Source organism: Schistocerca cancellata, chromosome 7 (genome assembly GCF_023864275.1).
Source record: "Schistocerca cancellata isolate TAMUIC-IGC-003103 chromosome 7, iqSchCanc2.1, whole genome shotgun sequence".
Classification (NCBI taxonomy): domain Eukaryota; kingdom Metazoa; phylum Arthropoda; class Insecta; order Orthoptera; family Acrididae; genus Schistocerca; species Schistocerca cancellata.
This window is the reverse complement of record NC_064632.1, coordinates 11,879,352-11,897,518: the sequence shown is the minus strand read 5'-3', so window position 1 is coordinate 11,897,518 and position 18,167 is coordinate 11,879,352. Positions and strand designations below refer to the sequence as shown.

At 40.8% G+C, this 18,167-nt stretch overlaps 1 protein-coding gene across 1 annotated transcript in view; it reads right to left on the bottom strand.

Annotated features, from left to right (window-relative positions):
- LOC126092402 (uncharacterized) overlaps positions 1–18,167 on the bottom strand; it is a 73,881-nt gene that overhangs the window by 45,190 nt on the left and 10,524 nt on the right. The window contains exons 2-3 of the mRNA XM_049907975.1: positions 6,781–6,981; positions 5,984–6,120 (exon numbers count right to left, since the gene is read on the bottom strand). Coding sequence (XP_049763932.1) covers positions 5,984–6,120; positions 6,781–6,981 — 338 coding nt within the window. The remainder of the gene's footprint in view (positions 1–5,983; positions 6,121–6,780; positions 6,982–18,167) is intronic.

Below are 18,167 nucleotides of genomic sequence, written 5' to 3'. Positions count from 1 at the left end.
CCACACCGGCGGTTCAGAGCATCCTCCTACAGGCCAACCGCAAATTAGAACAGCATGCCACCTTTCACCTCAAAAAACTATCCAATCTCCTGGTTTCCCACCTCCGGAAAGGCAACTCACTCACCCTTCACAACCTTTCCAGCAAACCTCAACCTCCTCTCATTGCACACAAACCCAGTCTCTCCCATCTACTCAATCTCCCACTTCCAGCTCCACTCCCTCCAAAACCTCAAAATTCCAATCAACACAATCTGGTACCACAACACCCTAATTCAGTAGTTAACCTTTCCTCCAAACCTCTCTCCCAATCCGAAACCTCTGACCTATCCAAAGGCCTCACCTTCAGCCCCACTCCCAGATTCAACCAAACAGCCCTCGTCAAAGATTTACTATCCTACACTCGTACTCTCTGCTGGAAGTATCACTTTGCCATGAAGAAAAATCATCCTAATCCTACCCCTAATGATCCAACTCCCCAAGACACTATCCAAATTGAACCCTGCCTGGAACAGTTCCGTCCTCCGTCACAGTGGGACCCACCTCCTCTTCTTCAAAATCACCCTCTCCAAACCTTCCAGGAATTTCTGACTTCCAGGCTTGCCTCACAATCCTTCTTAAAAAACCTTAATCCTACTCCCAACATCACCACTGCTGAAGCCCAGGCTATACGTGATCTGAAGGCTGACCGGTCCATCGTCATTCTTCCGGCGGACAAGGGTTCCACGACCGTGGTACTTGATCATCGGGAGTATGTGGCTGAGGGACTGCGTCAGCTTTCAGACAACACCACATACAAAGTTTGCCAAGGTAATCCCATTCCTGATGTCCAGGCAGAGCTTCAAGGAATCCTCAGAACCTTAGGCCCCCTACAAAACCTTTCACCTGACTCCATCAACCTCCTGACCCCACCGACACCCCGCACTCCTACCTTCTACCTTCTTCCTACAATTCACAAACCCAATCATCCCGGCCGCCCCATTGTAGCTGGTTACCTAGCCCCCACAGAACATATCTCTGCCTACGTAGATCAACACCTTCAACCCATTACATGCAGTCTCCCATCCTTCATCAAAGACACCAACCACTTTCTCGAACGCCTGGAATCCTTACCCTATCCGTTACCCCAAGAAACCATCCTTGTAACCATTGATGCCACTTTCTTATACACAAATATCCCTCACGTCCAGGGCCTCGCTGCGATGGAGCACTTGCTTTCCTGCCGATCACCTGCCACCCTACCTAAAACCTCTTTCCTCATTACCTTAGCCAGCTTCATCCTGACCCACAACTTCTTCACTTTTGAAGACCAGACATACCAACAATTAAAGGGAACAGCCATGGGTACCAGGATGGCCACTTCGTATGCCAACCTATTCATGGGTCGCTTAGAGGAAACCTTCTTGGTTACCCAGGCCTGTCAACCCAAAGTTTGGTACAGATTTATTGATGACATCTTCATGATCTGGACCCACAGTGAAAAAGAACTCCAGAATTTCCTCTCCGACCTCAACTCCTTTGGTTCCATCAAATTCACCTGGTCCTACTCCAAATCCCATGCCACTTTCCTTGATGTTGACCTCCACCTGTCCAATGGCCAGCTTCACACGTCCGTCCACATCAAACCCACCAACAAGCAACAGTACCTCCATTATGACAGCTGCCACCCATTCCACATCAAAAGGTCCCTTCCCTACAGCCTAGGTCTTCATGGCAAACGAATCTGCTCCAGTCTGGAATCCCTGAACCATTACACCAACAACCTGACAACAGCTTTCGCATCCCCCAACTACCCTCCCGACCTGGTACAAAAGCAAATAACCAGAGCCACTTCCTCATCCTCTCAAACCCAGAACCTCTCACAGAAGAACCTCAAAAGTGCCCCACTTGTGACAGGATACTTCCCGGGATTGGATCAGACTCTGAATGTGGCTCTCCAGCAGGGATACGACTTCCTCAAATCCTGCCCTGAAATGAGATCCATCCTTCATGAAATCCTCCCCACTCCACCAAGAGTGTCTTTCCGCCATCCACCTAACCTTCGTAACCTCTTAGTTCATCCCTATGAAATCCCCAGACTACCTTCCCTACCCTCTGGCTCCTACCCTTGCAACGGCCCCCGGTGTAAAACCTGTCCCATGCACCCTTCCACCACCACCTACTCCAGTCCTGTAACCCGGAAGGTGTACACGATCAAAGGCAGAGCCACATGTGAAAGCACCCATGTGATCTACCAACTGCCCTGCCTACACTGTGAAGCATTCTATGTGGGAATGACCAGCAACAAACTGTCCATTCGCATGAATGGACACAGGTAGACAGTGTTTGTTGGTAATGAGGATCACCCTGTGGCTAAACATGCCTTGGTGCATGGCCAGCACATCTTGGCACAGGGTTACACCGTCCGGGTTATCTGGATACTTCCCACTAACACCAACCTATCCGAACTCCGGAGATGGGAACTTGCTCTTCAATATATCCTCTCTTCCCGTTATCCACCAGGCCTCAATCTCTGCTAATTTCAAGTTGCCGCCACTCATACCTCACCTGTCATTCAACAACATCTTTGCCTCTGCACTTCCGCCTCGACTGACAACTCTGCCCAAACTCTTTGCCTCTGTATATGTCTGCTTGTATCTGTATATGTGTGGATGGATATGTGTGTGTGTGTGAGTGTATATCTGTCCTTTTTCCCCCCTAAGGTAAGTCTTTCCCCTCCCGGGATTGGAATGACTCCTTACCCTCTCCCTTAAAACCCAAATCCTTTCGTCTTTCCCTCTCCTTCCCTCTTTCCTGACAAGGCAACCATTGGTTGTGAAAGCTAGAATTTTGTGTGTATGTTTGTGTGTCTATCGATGTGCCAGAGCTTTCGTTTGGTATATATATACATATATAGTTATAATAGAAGGAAATATTCCACGTAGGAAAAATATACCTAAAAACAAAGATGATGTGACTTACCAAATGAAAGTGCTGGCAGGTCGACAGACACACGAACGAACACAAACATACACACAAAAAATTCAAGCTTTCGCAACAAACTGTTGCCTCATCAGGAAAGAGGGAAGGAGAGGGAAAGACGAAAGGATGTGGGTTTTAAGGGAGAGGGTAAGGAGTCATTCCAGTCCCGGGAGCAGAAAGACTTACCTTAGGGGGAAAAAAGGACAGGTATACACTCGCACACACACACAAATCCATCCACACATATACAGACACAAGCAGACATATTTAAGGACAAAGCGAGTGCTAGGACGTCTCTCTAGACCTGCCGTGTGGTGGGGCTTGGTCTGCAATCACTGATAGTGGCGACACGCGGGTCCGACATATGCTAAAAGACCGCGGCCGATTTAAAGGCTACCACCTAGCAAGTGTGGTGTCTGGCAGTGACACCACACATTTCACAGTGGTTTCCATAGTGTAGAAGTAGATGTATACCTTGACTATTTCCACATACCTATAGGTTCTCTCTCTTGACAGATTCTACAGAATGGTTTCCACAAAGGCAAACCTACAGCAGCAGCAGCAGCTTTAGATCTGGTTACTGGGATAAAGTATAGTTTTGAGAATAAAGGATCTGTAACACTGACACTTTGTGACATTAGTAAGGTGTTTTGCTGCATTCCTCATAAGGCACTCCTAATCATGATCAGTAATTATGGAGTTGCAGGTGCTGTCCTGACAACCCTCAAATCCTATTTGGGAAATAGAAAGCATATTGTATCAGTCCAAGGAGCGCTATCATGTGAACAGAAGTTGGAATACGGTGTGCCACAGGGATGGGTAATGGCCTCCCTCCTATTCCTAAAATTTGAAAATAATTTAAGCACTCATGGACAGTACTTGCAGTTCTCAGATGACACAACTCTGTACTTGAAAGATGTTGATGTCAGCAAGGCTCAAGAAGTAGTAGAGCCTTTGTTTGATGCTACAAAGGAATGGTGCGTTATAAACAAAATGAAAATAAATGAAGAAAAAATGCAAAAATTGTTTTTTTGCCTCAGTGGCAAAAGATACCTAAAAAGTGCAGGAACTGTGAAGGGCCGGCCAGGGTGGCCGAGCGGTTCTAGGCGCTACAGTCTGGAACCGCGCGACTGCTATGGTCGCAGGTTCGAATCCTGCCTCGGGCATGGATGTGTGTGATGTCCTTAGGTTAGTTAGGTTTAAGTAGTTCTAAGTTCTATGGGACTTATGACCTAGCAGTTGAGTCCCATAGTGCTCAGAGCCATTGGAACCATTTTTTGAACTGTGAAGGTTCTGGAATTCATGATGGACAATAAACTCATTTGTCAAGAACACACTGCACATGTATGTGACAAACTGTCATGAGTCATATACCTCCTGAGGAAACAAGTGTGTGTCAATTGTTCAGTATCTGCTCACAGTATATTATTCACTGTTCCACAGCCTTGTCAGCTATTGCCTGTTACTATGAGGTCACTCTACAGGCTGCAAGAAAATTTTTCTACTACTACTACACAAAAAAGGCAATAAGGATCATAACATCAAGCAGGAAACTGGACCACTGCAAACCCATCATCATACATCTAGGAGTGATGACAATTTTTGGTCAATATGTCTCCACCTTTCTCATGTATGTGAAATAAAATTATGAAACATTCACCAACAGGGGTGACACCACAGTTATACCATGCCCAGTAAGGGAGATACAGACATCCCAAGCTGTCAATTATATGACACAGTTCTGTTTTCCAACAGTAGCTATTAAAATATTCAATCATCTAAATACTAAAATGCTGTCCTTGGACTTGGTGAAATTTCAGGGAAAGATGTCACAAAACCTATGCCAAAAACCACCATACAGTTTAAATGAGTTCTTTGACAGTGAAACAGCAAATTGTACTCCCTAAATAATGAACTGCCACATGAAGTGAAGTGAATATGTACTTGTTAAAAATTTCTCACTGTTTATGTCTTTAAGTGTTACACTACACTTATTTAAATTTCTTCTGTATTATTATTATGCATACTTATGTTAAATGGTTCTTGTATTATAATTCTTGTATAATCTTAACCTTGTAACACTGATGCTGTCTGGCAAATGATGTAGCTATTATAATAACTGGTAATAGTAAAATGGTAAAACTGCCTTTATTTTAGGTATTCTAGAATATGTAAAATTTATCTTAAAAGTATACTAGGAAGTTTTGGGTGGAATACAGATAATGGAACGAATAAAGGTAACAATTCACCATATAGTTGGGATATTAAATGGCTGACAGCACATAAACAACAGTGAAGACATTACTCAGGTTGTGGACAATGGCTCTATTTGGAGATAGTGAAACACACATATACAAAAAGCTACAGTGCCCCAGGTGGAGCTAAAATCACAAAAAATGTATGTCTAAAATTTCACAGAAATAAACTAATGTACTAATTTTGTTTCTTTTACCCTGTGGAAGAGGCAGACATGCTTGCTTTCAAATACATTCAGTAGAAGTTTTTGGAACATTATGTTCTCTACATCAAATTAAATTATCATCTAATATAATTTTTACAGTCTAGCTAACAAAAGAGCTTTTGTTAACACTGTAAGTCTTCTTAGATATAAAGCACTGTACATCTAAGAACTCCAGAATGAATTTTAACCTTGCAGCAGTGTGTGCAGTAATTTGAAACCTCACGGCAGATTAAAAGTGTATGCCAGACCAGAACTCGAACATGCAACTTGTCTGCAAAAGGTGAAGATCCAGGTTTGAGTCAAACAGTACAGCACACAGTTTTAATCTGCTAGGAAGTTTCATCTAGCAACTGCTAGCACTTCATCTGATTGTACTAGAGTTATACTTGATGTCAGTGTTTGCAATTTAGTAAAACAAGTGCTAAATAAACAGTTGTAGGTCATTCATTCTAAAGTGATACAAAACAGTGCAATTCATCTTATTGATTATAATGAAATAGTGCCTCCCTTCTTCATAATTTTATAATAGTTATTGTACTTCATAATTTCATTGAGGAACCTAACCTGTACTAGTTTCACAAGAAACACAGCAAATATCAGAAAAGAAATTGACATTAATGTTCCTTCCATCGAAGGAAATGCCATTCCTTTCTCAAAGCGTGCTTGTCTTTTCACGCTCCACTGCTGGTCCAGCATGTTTTCTGTAACACACAAAAATGGCTCAATACAGTACAGTATAATCAACTGCCTTCATCTTGTGCACAAAAGTTTTTCTGTCTATAAGATTGTTATGACATTTGAGCTTATTTGAATAAAAATATGTTGATGTCTGTGAGGAATGAAACAAGTCATATTTGGACTTTAACTGCTTTAGTTAAATATATCAGTTTTCTACACTTTAATGTGTTTTTCTGATGGCATAATATATCCAGTCATAGTCATTAGTCTTTGGTGCCATCATGAATCTTAACCTGTTGGTTAATTATCACAGTGGTCATATACAAGTCATTTCTCCTGGCTTTCATACAATTTGTTTCTGTGATTATATGTCAAAAACATGTACTTCACTCAAATATGAGCCAAACATGAGATGAATACAGAAGTTCATTTTATGCTTATATTTATGCCAAATCATTACTATTCTCAAACTGCAAAGGCTTTTTGATAGTATTTTTTGTATTTATGTATTCAAGTGATTATGTAGAATTCTATAGAGGCTACAGGTCACTTTCATCATTTATTAATATGAAATTTTTTTTCTGTATTATTCTTAGAAATATTACCTTTATATCCTGAAAGTGTACACTATTTTACAATGAATTTTAAAGGAAGAGAATTGCATAATAAGAAACACCACTTACCTATGTGACTGAGCATTGTATTCTGAAGTCCTTGCAGAAATTCTATCTTCTTTTTTGCCTGCTGTGATACACCCAATAATAACGACCTTTGCACTGACTGAAATACTTCAGTAGGTATATTCCAAACATCAGAGCTACTTTTGGAATGTTCTTGTTCCTCATTGAAGGCTTTTAAATTGTTAAGTTTCATTCCTTTGAAAGCTGTAACACAAATATTGTAAAACAGTAAAGCATTTTAGAATAAAAATTCTTAACTTAAAAATTTAAATTATAGTAAAACCACATGCAAATTCAATTATTTTTAAATACATTGCATAAACACTTAATTATAATCTCAAACTTAATACCATGTTTGCTCTACTTTGTTGCTTTTTACAGTATCAGTTCAATATTGGCAAGTTGTAACAATATTCTTCTGTGCTTGAAAATGAACGCCATAAAGCATGCAATGAAGATATGGGTGAAGAGAGTTATATAAACTGTTTACACATATTGCTTTGCATAACATGTACTTTATACCAAATCAGACGTGTCTCCAACTTCCATGCTCTTCAATATACACACATCAAAAAAAGTTTTGCATCACCTCAGTTTCCAGAGTTCCAGAACATGTACAGAAAATTCTAATAGAGATCAACATGCACATCATTTCCATGTTGTACCACCATACAGCGAGACCTTCAGAGGTGGTGGTCCAGGCTGCTGTACACACTGGTACCTCTTAACACCCAGTAGCATGACCTCTTACATTGATGCATGCCTGTATTCGTTGTGGCATACTATCTACAAGTTCATCAAGGCACTGTTGGTCCAGATAGTCCCACTCCTCAACTGCGATTCAGCGTAGATCCCTCAGAGTGATTGGTGGATCACATCATCCATAAACAGCCCTTTTCAATCTATCCCAAGAATGTTCGATAGGGTTCAGGTCTGGAGAACATGCTGGCCACTCTAGTTGAGCAATCTCATTATCCTGAAGAAAGTCATTCACAAGATGTGCATGGTAGGGACGTGAATTGTCATCCATGAAGAAAAATGCCTCGCCAATATGCTGCCGATATGGTTGCACTATTGGTCAGAGGATGGCGTTCACGTATCGTACAGCCATTACATCACCTTCCATGACCACCTGTGGCATATGTTGGCCCCACATAATGCCACCCCAAAACAGCAGGGAATCTCCACCTTGCTACACTCACTGCACAGTGTGTCTAAGGCATTCAGCCTGACCGACTTGCCTCCAAACACGTCTCCGGCAATTGTCTGGTTGAAGGCATATGCGACACTCATTGGTGAAGAGAATGTGATGCCGATCCTGAGCGGTCCATTCGGCATATTGTTGGGCCCATCTGTACCGTGCTGCATGGTGTCATGGTTGCAAAGATGGACCTCACCATAGACGTCAGGAGTGAAGTTGCGCATCATGCAGCCTATTGCGCACAGTTTGAGTCATAACACGATGTCCTGTGGCTACATAAAAACCATTATTCAACATGGTGGCATTGCTGTCAGGGTTCTCCAAGCAATAATCCATAGGTAGCGGTCATCCACTGCAGTAGTAGCCCTAGGGTGGCCTGAGCGAGACATGTTGTCAACAGCTCCTGTCTCTCTGTATCTCCTCCATGTTCAAACAACATTGCTTTGGTTCACTCCAAGACACATGGACACTTCCCTTGTTGAGAGCCCTTCCTGGCACAAAGTAACAATGTGGACATGATTGAACCATGCTATTTACAGTCTAGGCATGGGTGAACTACAGACAACTTGAGCCGTGTACCTCCTTCCTGGTGGAATGACTGGAACTGATCGGCTGTCGGACCCCCCTCGATCTAATAGGTGCTACTCATGCATGGTTGTGTACATCTTTGGGCAGGTTTAGTGACATCTCTAAACGGTCAGAGGGACTGTGTCTGTGATACAGTATCCACAGCCAACGTTTGTCTTTAGGGGTTCTGGGTACCGGGTTAATACAAACCTTTTTGATGTTTGTAGAAACTGGTGCACTTGCTGAAAACAAAACATCAATGTTCAATAAAAAGATTCACACAATCATAGCTTTCAGCCATTAAGGCCTTTGTCAGCAGTAGTCACACACACACACACACACACACACACACACACACACACACACACACACACACACACACAGCAGAACCCGAACCCCAACCACCCTATGGCGCAACTTGAGGAATCTGCAGCCTACACAGTTGCAGAACCGCCTGAGCCTCTGATTCACACCCTCCACTCAAATACACTCCTGGAAATGGAAAAAAGAACACATTGGCACCGGTGTGTCAGACCCACCATACTTGCTCCGGACACTGCGAGAGGGCTGTACAAGCAATGATCACACGCACGGCACAGCGGACACACCAGGAACTGCGGTGTTGGCCGTCGAATGGCGCTAGCTGCGCAGCATTTGTGCACCGCCGCCGTCAGTGTCAGCCAGTTTGCCGTGGCATACGGAGCTCCATCACAGTCTTTAACACTGGTAGCATGCCGCGACAGCGTGGACGTGAACCGTATGTGCAGTTGACGGACTTTGAGCAAGGGCGTATAGTGGGCATGCGGGAGGCCGGGTGGACGTACCGCCGAATTGCTCAACACGTGGGGCGTGAGGTCTCCACAGTACATCGATGTTGTCGCCAGTGGTCGGCGGAGGGTGCACGTGCCCGTCGACCTGGGACCGGACCGCAGCGACGCACGGATACACGCCAAGACCGTAGGATCCTACACAGTGCCGTAGGGGACCGCACCGCCACTTCCCAGCAAATTAGGGACACTGTTGCTCCTGGGGTATCGGCGAGGACCATTCGCAACCGTCTCCATGAAGCTGGGCTACGGTCCCGCACACCATTAGGCCGTCTTCCGCTCACGCCCCAACATCGTGCAGCCCGCCTCCAGTGGTGTCGCGACAGGCGTGAATGGAGGGACGAATGGAGAAGTGTCGTCTTCAGCGATTAGAGTCGCTTCTGCCTTGATGCCAATGATGGTCGTATGCGTGTTTGGCGCCGTGCAGGTGAGCGCCACAATCAGGACTGCATACAACCGAGGCACACAGGGCCAACACCCGGCATCATGGTGTGGGGAGCGATCTCCTACACTGGCCGTACACCACTGGTGATCGTCGAGGGGACACTGAATAGTGCACGGTATATCCAAACCGTCATCGAACCCATCGTTCTACCATTCCTAGACCGGCAAGGGAACTTGCTGTTCCAACAGGACAATGCACGTCCGCATGTATCCCGTGCCACCCAACGTGCTCTAGAAGGTGTAAGTCAACTACCCTGGCCAGCAAGATCTCCAGATTTGTCCCCCATTGAGCATGTTTGGGACTGGATGAAGCGTCGTCTCACGCGGTCTGCACGTCCAGCACGAACGCTGGTCCAACTGAGGCGCCAGGTGGAAATGGCATGGCAAGCCGTTCCACAGGACTACATCCAGCATCTCTACGATCGTCTCCATGGGAGAATAGCAGCCTGCATTGCTGTGAAAGGTGGATATACACTGTACTAGTGCCGACATTGTGCATGCTCTGTTGCCTGTGTCTATGTGCCTGTGGTTCTGTCAGTGTGATCATGTGATGTATCTGACCCCAGGAATGTGTCAATAAAGTTTCCCCTTCCTGGGACAATGAATTCACGGTGTCCTTATTTCAATTTCCAGGAGTGTATGTACCAGAGGTCTGCAATCAGTTCCGCCAACTATGTTGCAAATGCTCAGTTCTGCTTTCATCTTGCAAGCCTTTACCACTTCTGTTAGCCGCTCAAAACCAGGGAGAATCTCTTCTGATCCAAAGTGACATACATCATTGGTACCAACGTGAGCCACCACCTACAGTTGGCTGCACACTGTGCTCTTCATGGCGTCTGGAAGAACCCTTCCATGTCTGGAATGACTCCACCCGGTATGCACACAGACTGCACATTGGTTTTCTTCCCATTCCCTAAGGGGCCCCTTAATAAACCTAATGTTGGAGCTCCCAACTATCAATAATCCCACCCTCTGTGACTGCCTGGATCTTGCAGGCTGAGAGGTTTCTTCTGAAACAGGACAAGCATCGGCATCTGACTCAGCAACAATGTCAGCCACAGACAGCACCTGAAACCTTTTTGTCAGACTAACTGAGGAGGCCTTACTTGGAGCCCGTGGGAAGTCTCTTGCCACCTGCTAAACCCTGGTGCAACCTCCCACTCAACCACCAAAGCCATCACAGCCTGGAGCATCTGCACACAACAATCACAGTCCCTATACATACTAAAGATCGTGGAAAACTAAACTACAAAGATAATCGGACTATCAGCATGTGCTGCGGAACTCTACTACAGATGCTGACAAAGACAAAGGATCTATGTCTAATAAATTAGTTTAATGTGCAGAAATTCAAAAACCTAACTCCTGAAGCTCTCAGGTGAAACTATATAATTCACCCCTGATTAGGAACTTGTAATATGTCACAAAATCGGTTTACTTTCTGACACAAACAAAAATACGAGAGCTGTGGCTATTAGATATTAAATTAACACATAGAAACTCAAGAAACTAAACTTTTAAAGCACACAGATGATATTATAAAATTTGCTCCTGTTCAGGAACTCGTAGAAGTCACAAAATCAGTTACTTCCTGTTGCTGTATGTGTCTCGGTTGTCTGCTGTTCTGCCTGTGAGTCTGTCAAAAGTATTTGATTACAGGTAATAAACTCTGAAACATTTCCTCAGGATATGTATGCTATTATGGCCTATGTTGTATAGAAAACTTATAATTAGCTCACATTATCATCAAGTGTTACTATTTGCATCCTGTGATAGACAATAAAATTCTTGATTTTCAAGTGTCAGTTCTTTCTACTTGCCTTATTTTCTTGTGGACTAATTTTCTTGGAATCTGGTGATTTATGCTTTGTCTTTGATGGCCAACAAACACAAGTGTGGAAGTGTTTATTTATCTGTTGTAGGTTATGCTTCATCATAGATAAGAAAAAGTCCTGTCTTTTGCACTTGAATGTTTTATTTGCATCTACCTCACATGTTTGGCCTATTCAATCTAGACATCTTCAGTGATATTCATTTTTATGTCCTTTTCACATATCAATGTGTTCTTTTATATGTACTAGATACATGAAAAGGATGTAAAAATGTATATCACTGATGCAGTGATGCATAGCATTAATATGCAAAAAAAGTTTGGTAGACACAAATAAAACATCCAGTTGCAAAAGACAGGATTTTTTCTTATCAATATGATGAAGCATAATTGAAGGAACAAGTGAGAAAAAATGGCTGCAAATATTAACAGTATTTATTATTGATTACATTATTATAGGTTACAGCAATATTGCTACAATCTTTGCTTGTACATGCAATTGTTTCTAGCAACAGAGTACACCTTTTATTGTGGAGCTCAACAGTACACATTTCCGATATGGACTCCTGGTAAGTGGATATTTTTGCAGTGGTATATAGAGTTCCCGAAGCAATGCTTTTTTTATCTGACATGAGAATGTCAGTAGGCAAAATCAGAGTAGTTGATGCCACATTCCAGTATCAATATTCTTATAATATATTGACTTTGATGATTGGGTGAGAGAGGAAAATAACCTGTAAAGGGGCAGAGGGGGAGGGAGGGGGTGGGGGTTATGGACAGAAAGGAAATTAGAGACTGTAAAAGCAACAAATTACTACATTGTAATCTTTGTGCTGAGACTGAGCTCTTCATTGTTAACAAGCAGTTCCCTCTACCAGAATGCTTCAAGAGTATATGGATTAATCCACACTGGAAGCAACCTAGGGAAACCATGGAAAATCTGAAGCTAGAAAGCTAGATGGAGATTTGAGCTGCTGTCCTCCCACATGCAAGTCCAGAATCATAACAACTGTGCCACTTTACTCGGTGTCTCATCATAATGACACCAAATTGTATTTGTGATTGCTGGACAGTACAGAAAAATGTACCAAACACCGAACACAAGACAGTAATTTCAGGATATTTAAATTTTTATGTAAGGAAAAAGATGCCCAAAAATGCTAATTTGCTAATCAGACTAAGATCTCAAAATCTCCTATGTGCAAATTACAGTTCCACAAGACAATTTTATTGTCTTGACAATTTTGTTGCAAATGCAGATAAAGGTGATTTTGAATTGGGACTACTTAATGTTGACTGGCAGATCACAAAGGTATATGGGTAAAAGTAGCAATTAGTTAACCAAAGCAGGATTGTCAACCAAATCAGTACGTTGGGCTATTAAGTAATAAAAGTATGAGTCAGCCAGTGTGGCCAAGCGGTTCTAGGCACTTCAGTCTGGAACCGTGCGATCGCTATGGTCACAGGTTTGAGTCCTGCCTGGGGCCTGGGGCATGGATGTGTGATGTCCTTAGGTTAATTAGGTTTAAGTAGTTCTAAGTTCTAGGGGACTAAGGACCTCAGACTTTAAGTCCCGTAGTGCTCAGAGCCATTTGAATAAAAGTATGAATAGCTTCAGGGATAAGCTGGAGGTACTTAAGTGGAATAATGTAATATATGCTTCCAATAATGTTGAGGAGGCTTGTACCAGGTTTGTTAGTACTCTTATCTAAAATTTTCAATACCTCCTGTCCAATGGTTACTGTACCAAATGAAACAAGACTAAAGCAAGCGAGCATTGCCAGATAACTCTACATAAGTGGTTCTTACCACATTTACAAGCTAAGAATAATGGTTTCGATATGCCACAATAAGGTAAAAAATGGTAGTGTTGACAGAGGAGCATATATTAGCCTCAAGAGACACTATAGATTGACCATATGATAACTTCATTGAAAACTCTGACAATAAATGTAAAGCTGCCTGGAGGATTGTTAAAGCAGAATTACGTACATTTAGTCATTGTGTAAAAGTTACAAATTATGTTAATGTCACTCCAAATGAACTTGACCTCTTTTTTATCAGTGCTACAAACCCAAATTCTTCATCCTCTCTGAAGAAGAGTTTGAAAACTAATTTACAACTCACATATATAAACCAGTTTTTACAAAACTTTGCTCATACTATGCCAACATTTAATTGGGGCAATGTGGAGGTATGTGATGTCATTAAATCAGTAGGAAAATTAAGGGGCACCAGATAATAACATATTTATGGCCTTTCAAATTTTGTGATTAAAAAAAAATAATCAATTTGATATCATTCCCTCTCTGCACATTCATAAACTGGATTTTCATCAGTGGTATTTTTTGTGAATGTCTAAAGAAAGACAGTAGTCATTACATTGCACAAACTATAGAACTTTTAAGTGTTACAGGGTTTAGGTTAGCATCTCACTTTTGTAGATCAGAAGTGGAGAAAGGAGGAGTTGCCACATTCATCAGGAACTGTCATAAATTTAAGAACATAGACATTCATAAATTTTGCCTAGAACAGCATATGGAAGCATGTGCAACAGAATTAGATTTTCACAAAAAATCTTTCATAATATTAAGTGTATATCGAGAACCTGCAGGTAACTTTAATCTGTTTGTAAACCACCTTGAAGCTGTACTGGCCCATTTAACAACCAAAAACAAAGAAATAGTGGGTGCTGGTGATTTCAATGTAGATTTCCTTAAAGACTCTCCCAATAAGAACTTATTTGAGTTAGTAACACTATCATTCAACTTAATTCCCACAGTAAAGTTCCCCACTAGGATAGCCACTTGCTCACAAACAGTCATTGATAATATCTTTATAGAAAAGTCCAATGAACAAAATTATATTACAAAACCAATAGTCAATGGCCTCTCAGACCATGACATGCAGTTCCTTCTGTTAAATGTTAATACTGAACAGGATATAAAATCTGTTAAATCTGAGCTCAAGAGGGTAATCAGTAAGCCAAAAATTGATTATTTTAAGACACTCCTCAGAGACATTCACTGGACTGATGTTTACAGTGCTCACGGCATGAATGAAAAATATAACATTTTTGCTAATAAAGTGCTTACCTTATTTGAACACTGCTTTCCCCCAAAACTTACCAAGGTTAGAGCAAAGTCTACAAAGAAGCCATGGATTACTCGAGGAATAGGGGTATCTTGTAAAACAAAAAGAAAACTGTATCTGTCAATCCGCAACATTTCCAATGTTGATGCTATAGCACATTATAAGAAATACTGCAAAATATTAAAGACTGTAATACGGATGTCAAAGCAAATATATTACAAGGAAAAGATAATCATATCACATAACAAAATAAAGACAATATGGGATATAGTGAAGGAGGAGACCGGTAGAACCAGACATGAAGAGGAACAAATAGCATAAAGAGTAAATGATACATTGGTGACAGATGTGTATAGTGTTGCAGAACTTTTTAACAAACATTTTATAACTGTTACTGAAAAGATGGGGTTGTCAGGTTCGGTAGATGCTGCTATGGGTTACCTTAGACCAGACATTTCAAGTAACTTCCATAATATGAATTTGACCCTCACTACCCCAACAGAAATAATGTCCATCATAAAATCTTTAAAATCAAAAACATTTAGTGGGTATGATGAAATATCAACAAAGTTAATTAAAGAATGTGATTCTGAGCTAAGTAACATATTAAGCTATCTGTGTAACCAGTCGTTTATCAGTGGAATATTTCCTGAATGGCTGAAATATGCTGAAGTTAGGCCACTGTTTAAGAAGGGAGATAAAGAAATAGCATCAAAATTCCGTCCAATTTCACTGTTGGCAGTATTCTCAAAAATTTTCGAAAAAGTAATGTACAGTCGTCTTTATAACCATCTTATCTCAAATAACATACTGTCAAAGTCACAGTTTGGATTTCTAAAAGGTTCTGATATTGAGAACGCTATCTTCACTTACAGTGAAAATGTGCTTAATTCATTAGACAAAAAATTGCAGGTAACTGGTATATTTTGTGATCTGTCAAAGGCATTTGACTGTGTAAATCACAATATCCTTTTAAGTAAACTAGAATATTATAGTGTAACAGGAAATGCTGCAAAATGGTTCAAATCTTATATCTCTGGCAGGAAACAAAGGGTGTTATTAGGAAAGAGACATGTATCAAGCTATCAGGCATCATCCAACTGGGAACTAATTACATGTTGGGTCCCACAAGGTTCCATTTTGGGGCCCTTACTTTTCCTTGTGTATATCAATGACCTTTCATCAGTAACATTACCAGATGCCAAGTTTGTTTTGTTTGCTGATGATACAAACATTGCAGTAAATAGCAAATCAAGTGTAGTCTTAGAAAGATCAGCCAATAAAATATTTGTGGACATTAATCACTGGTTCCTAGCCAATTCTTTGTCACTAAACTTTGAAAAAACACACTACATGCAGTTCAGAACTTGTAAGGGGTGTCCCAAGAGTATATGTCTAACATACAATGACAAGAAGATAGAAGAAGTGAACAGTGTTAAATTCTTGGGATTACAGCTTGATAATAAATTCAACTGGGAGGAGCACACCACAGAACTGCTGAAGCGTCTTAACAAATCTCTGTTTGCAATGCGAATTTTGTCAGACATAGGGGATATAAAAATGAAAAAGCTGGCATACTATGCTTACTTTCATTCCATAATGTCATATGGGATTATTTTTTGGGGTAATTCATCAAGCCAAGCTAAAGTTTTCCGGGCACAAAAACGTGCAGTAAGAATTATATGTGGTGTGAACTCAAGAACATCCTGCAGAAGCCTGTTTAGGGAACTAGGGATACTAACTACAGCTTCCCAATATATTTATTCCTTAATGAAATTTGTCATTAAAAATATATCACTTTTTCAAACCAACAGCTCAATTCATGGAATCGATACTAGAAATAAGAATAATCTTCACAAGGATTTAAAGTCACTTAGTCTTGTACAAAAAGGTGTGCATTATTCAGGAACACACATTTTCAATAACTTGCCAGCAGCCATAAAAAGCTTAACAACCAATGAAATTCAGTTTAAGAGAAGCCTAAAGGATTTATTGGTGGCCAACTCCTTCTACTCCATTGATGAATTTCTTAATAAAACCAACTGATTTGTATATAAGTACAACATAACTTCTGCACAATTTCAGTGCAGTAATGTGTTCACTGAAAATTTGTGTGTCTGTGTCTGTGTCTGTGTGTGTGTGTGTGTGTGTGTGTGTGTGTGTGTGTGTGTGTGTGTGTGTGTAAGTATAATCTAACTTCTGCACCATTTCAGTGCAGTAATGTTCATTGTAAATAAGTATTACAGTAGTTGTATTACATGTTTATTACCTTATAAATAAATAAAAAACTTTTTTATTTTAAATTCAGTGCATTAGTATTTGTAAAATGACTCTTAGTGTTCATTAAAAAATGACGATCATTCCACTTGGGACCTGTGGAATGGTACATTAGCTTATTTGTTTTAGTTGTAAATATTTGTCATGTATTGTTGTTTTTCTGACATGTTCCACATCCTGGAGGACCTCCTCACTACGGATCAATTGGAATGAAAGTAAATCTAATCTAATCTAATCTAATAAACAGGATGATAAATCCTACACTAATAATTATCATCCTATTTCCCTGATATCTATTTTCTCAAAAATAATTGAATATTGTATATAAAAGCAAATGTGCATACATTTGTCAAGAAACAATGTATTGACCAAGTCTGAATACAGTTTAGGTCCCAGTTATCAACAATTTAATATGTTGAAAATGTTGTTTCTATTGTGCAATCCTCATTTTTTGTATCCAAATTACCTGCTGAAGCCACACTAATGGACTTGAGCAAGGCATTTGATTCAGTAAACCAATATTGTGGGAAAAACTGTGGCGTTGTGGCATTAAGGATGTGGAACTCTCCCTCATCAAATCATACATCAGTAACAGAAAACAAATTGTAAGCTATAGTATTTCAAAGGTCACAGTTACTGAATGTCACTGGAGCTAACGATGTTTATAAAAATGAGTCGAAAAATGCAATCACAGCATTGCGAAATGCACTGGAAAGAATCTCGCCAAGAAAAACAATCATCGTTAGCATCCCACATAGACATGACCTAATAAACAGTTCATGTGTAAATAATGAAATCAAATTCACAAACAGAATGTTTCAAAAGGTATGCAAAGCATTCAAGGACGTGAAGTTTTTGGACAGTAATTCCGAAGAGAGAAACCATTTTACTCGACATGGAATGCACAGGAACTGGCTAGGAAAACGTGTACTCGCTAAAGCATTATTAGTAGAAACATTCAAACTATTTGAAAACACCACTCCTCCAATCATTCTAAAAGCACCTGTGCCCATTGAAACTGTACCATTGGAAGAAATACATACAGTGTCGTCAAAATACTCCTTCAAACCTAATGGAACAGATGAAGGGAAGACTTCATATGCAGCAGCACCTGTATGTGAATCAACACAAACAGGTCTTTTATACAAAA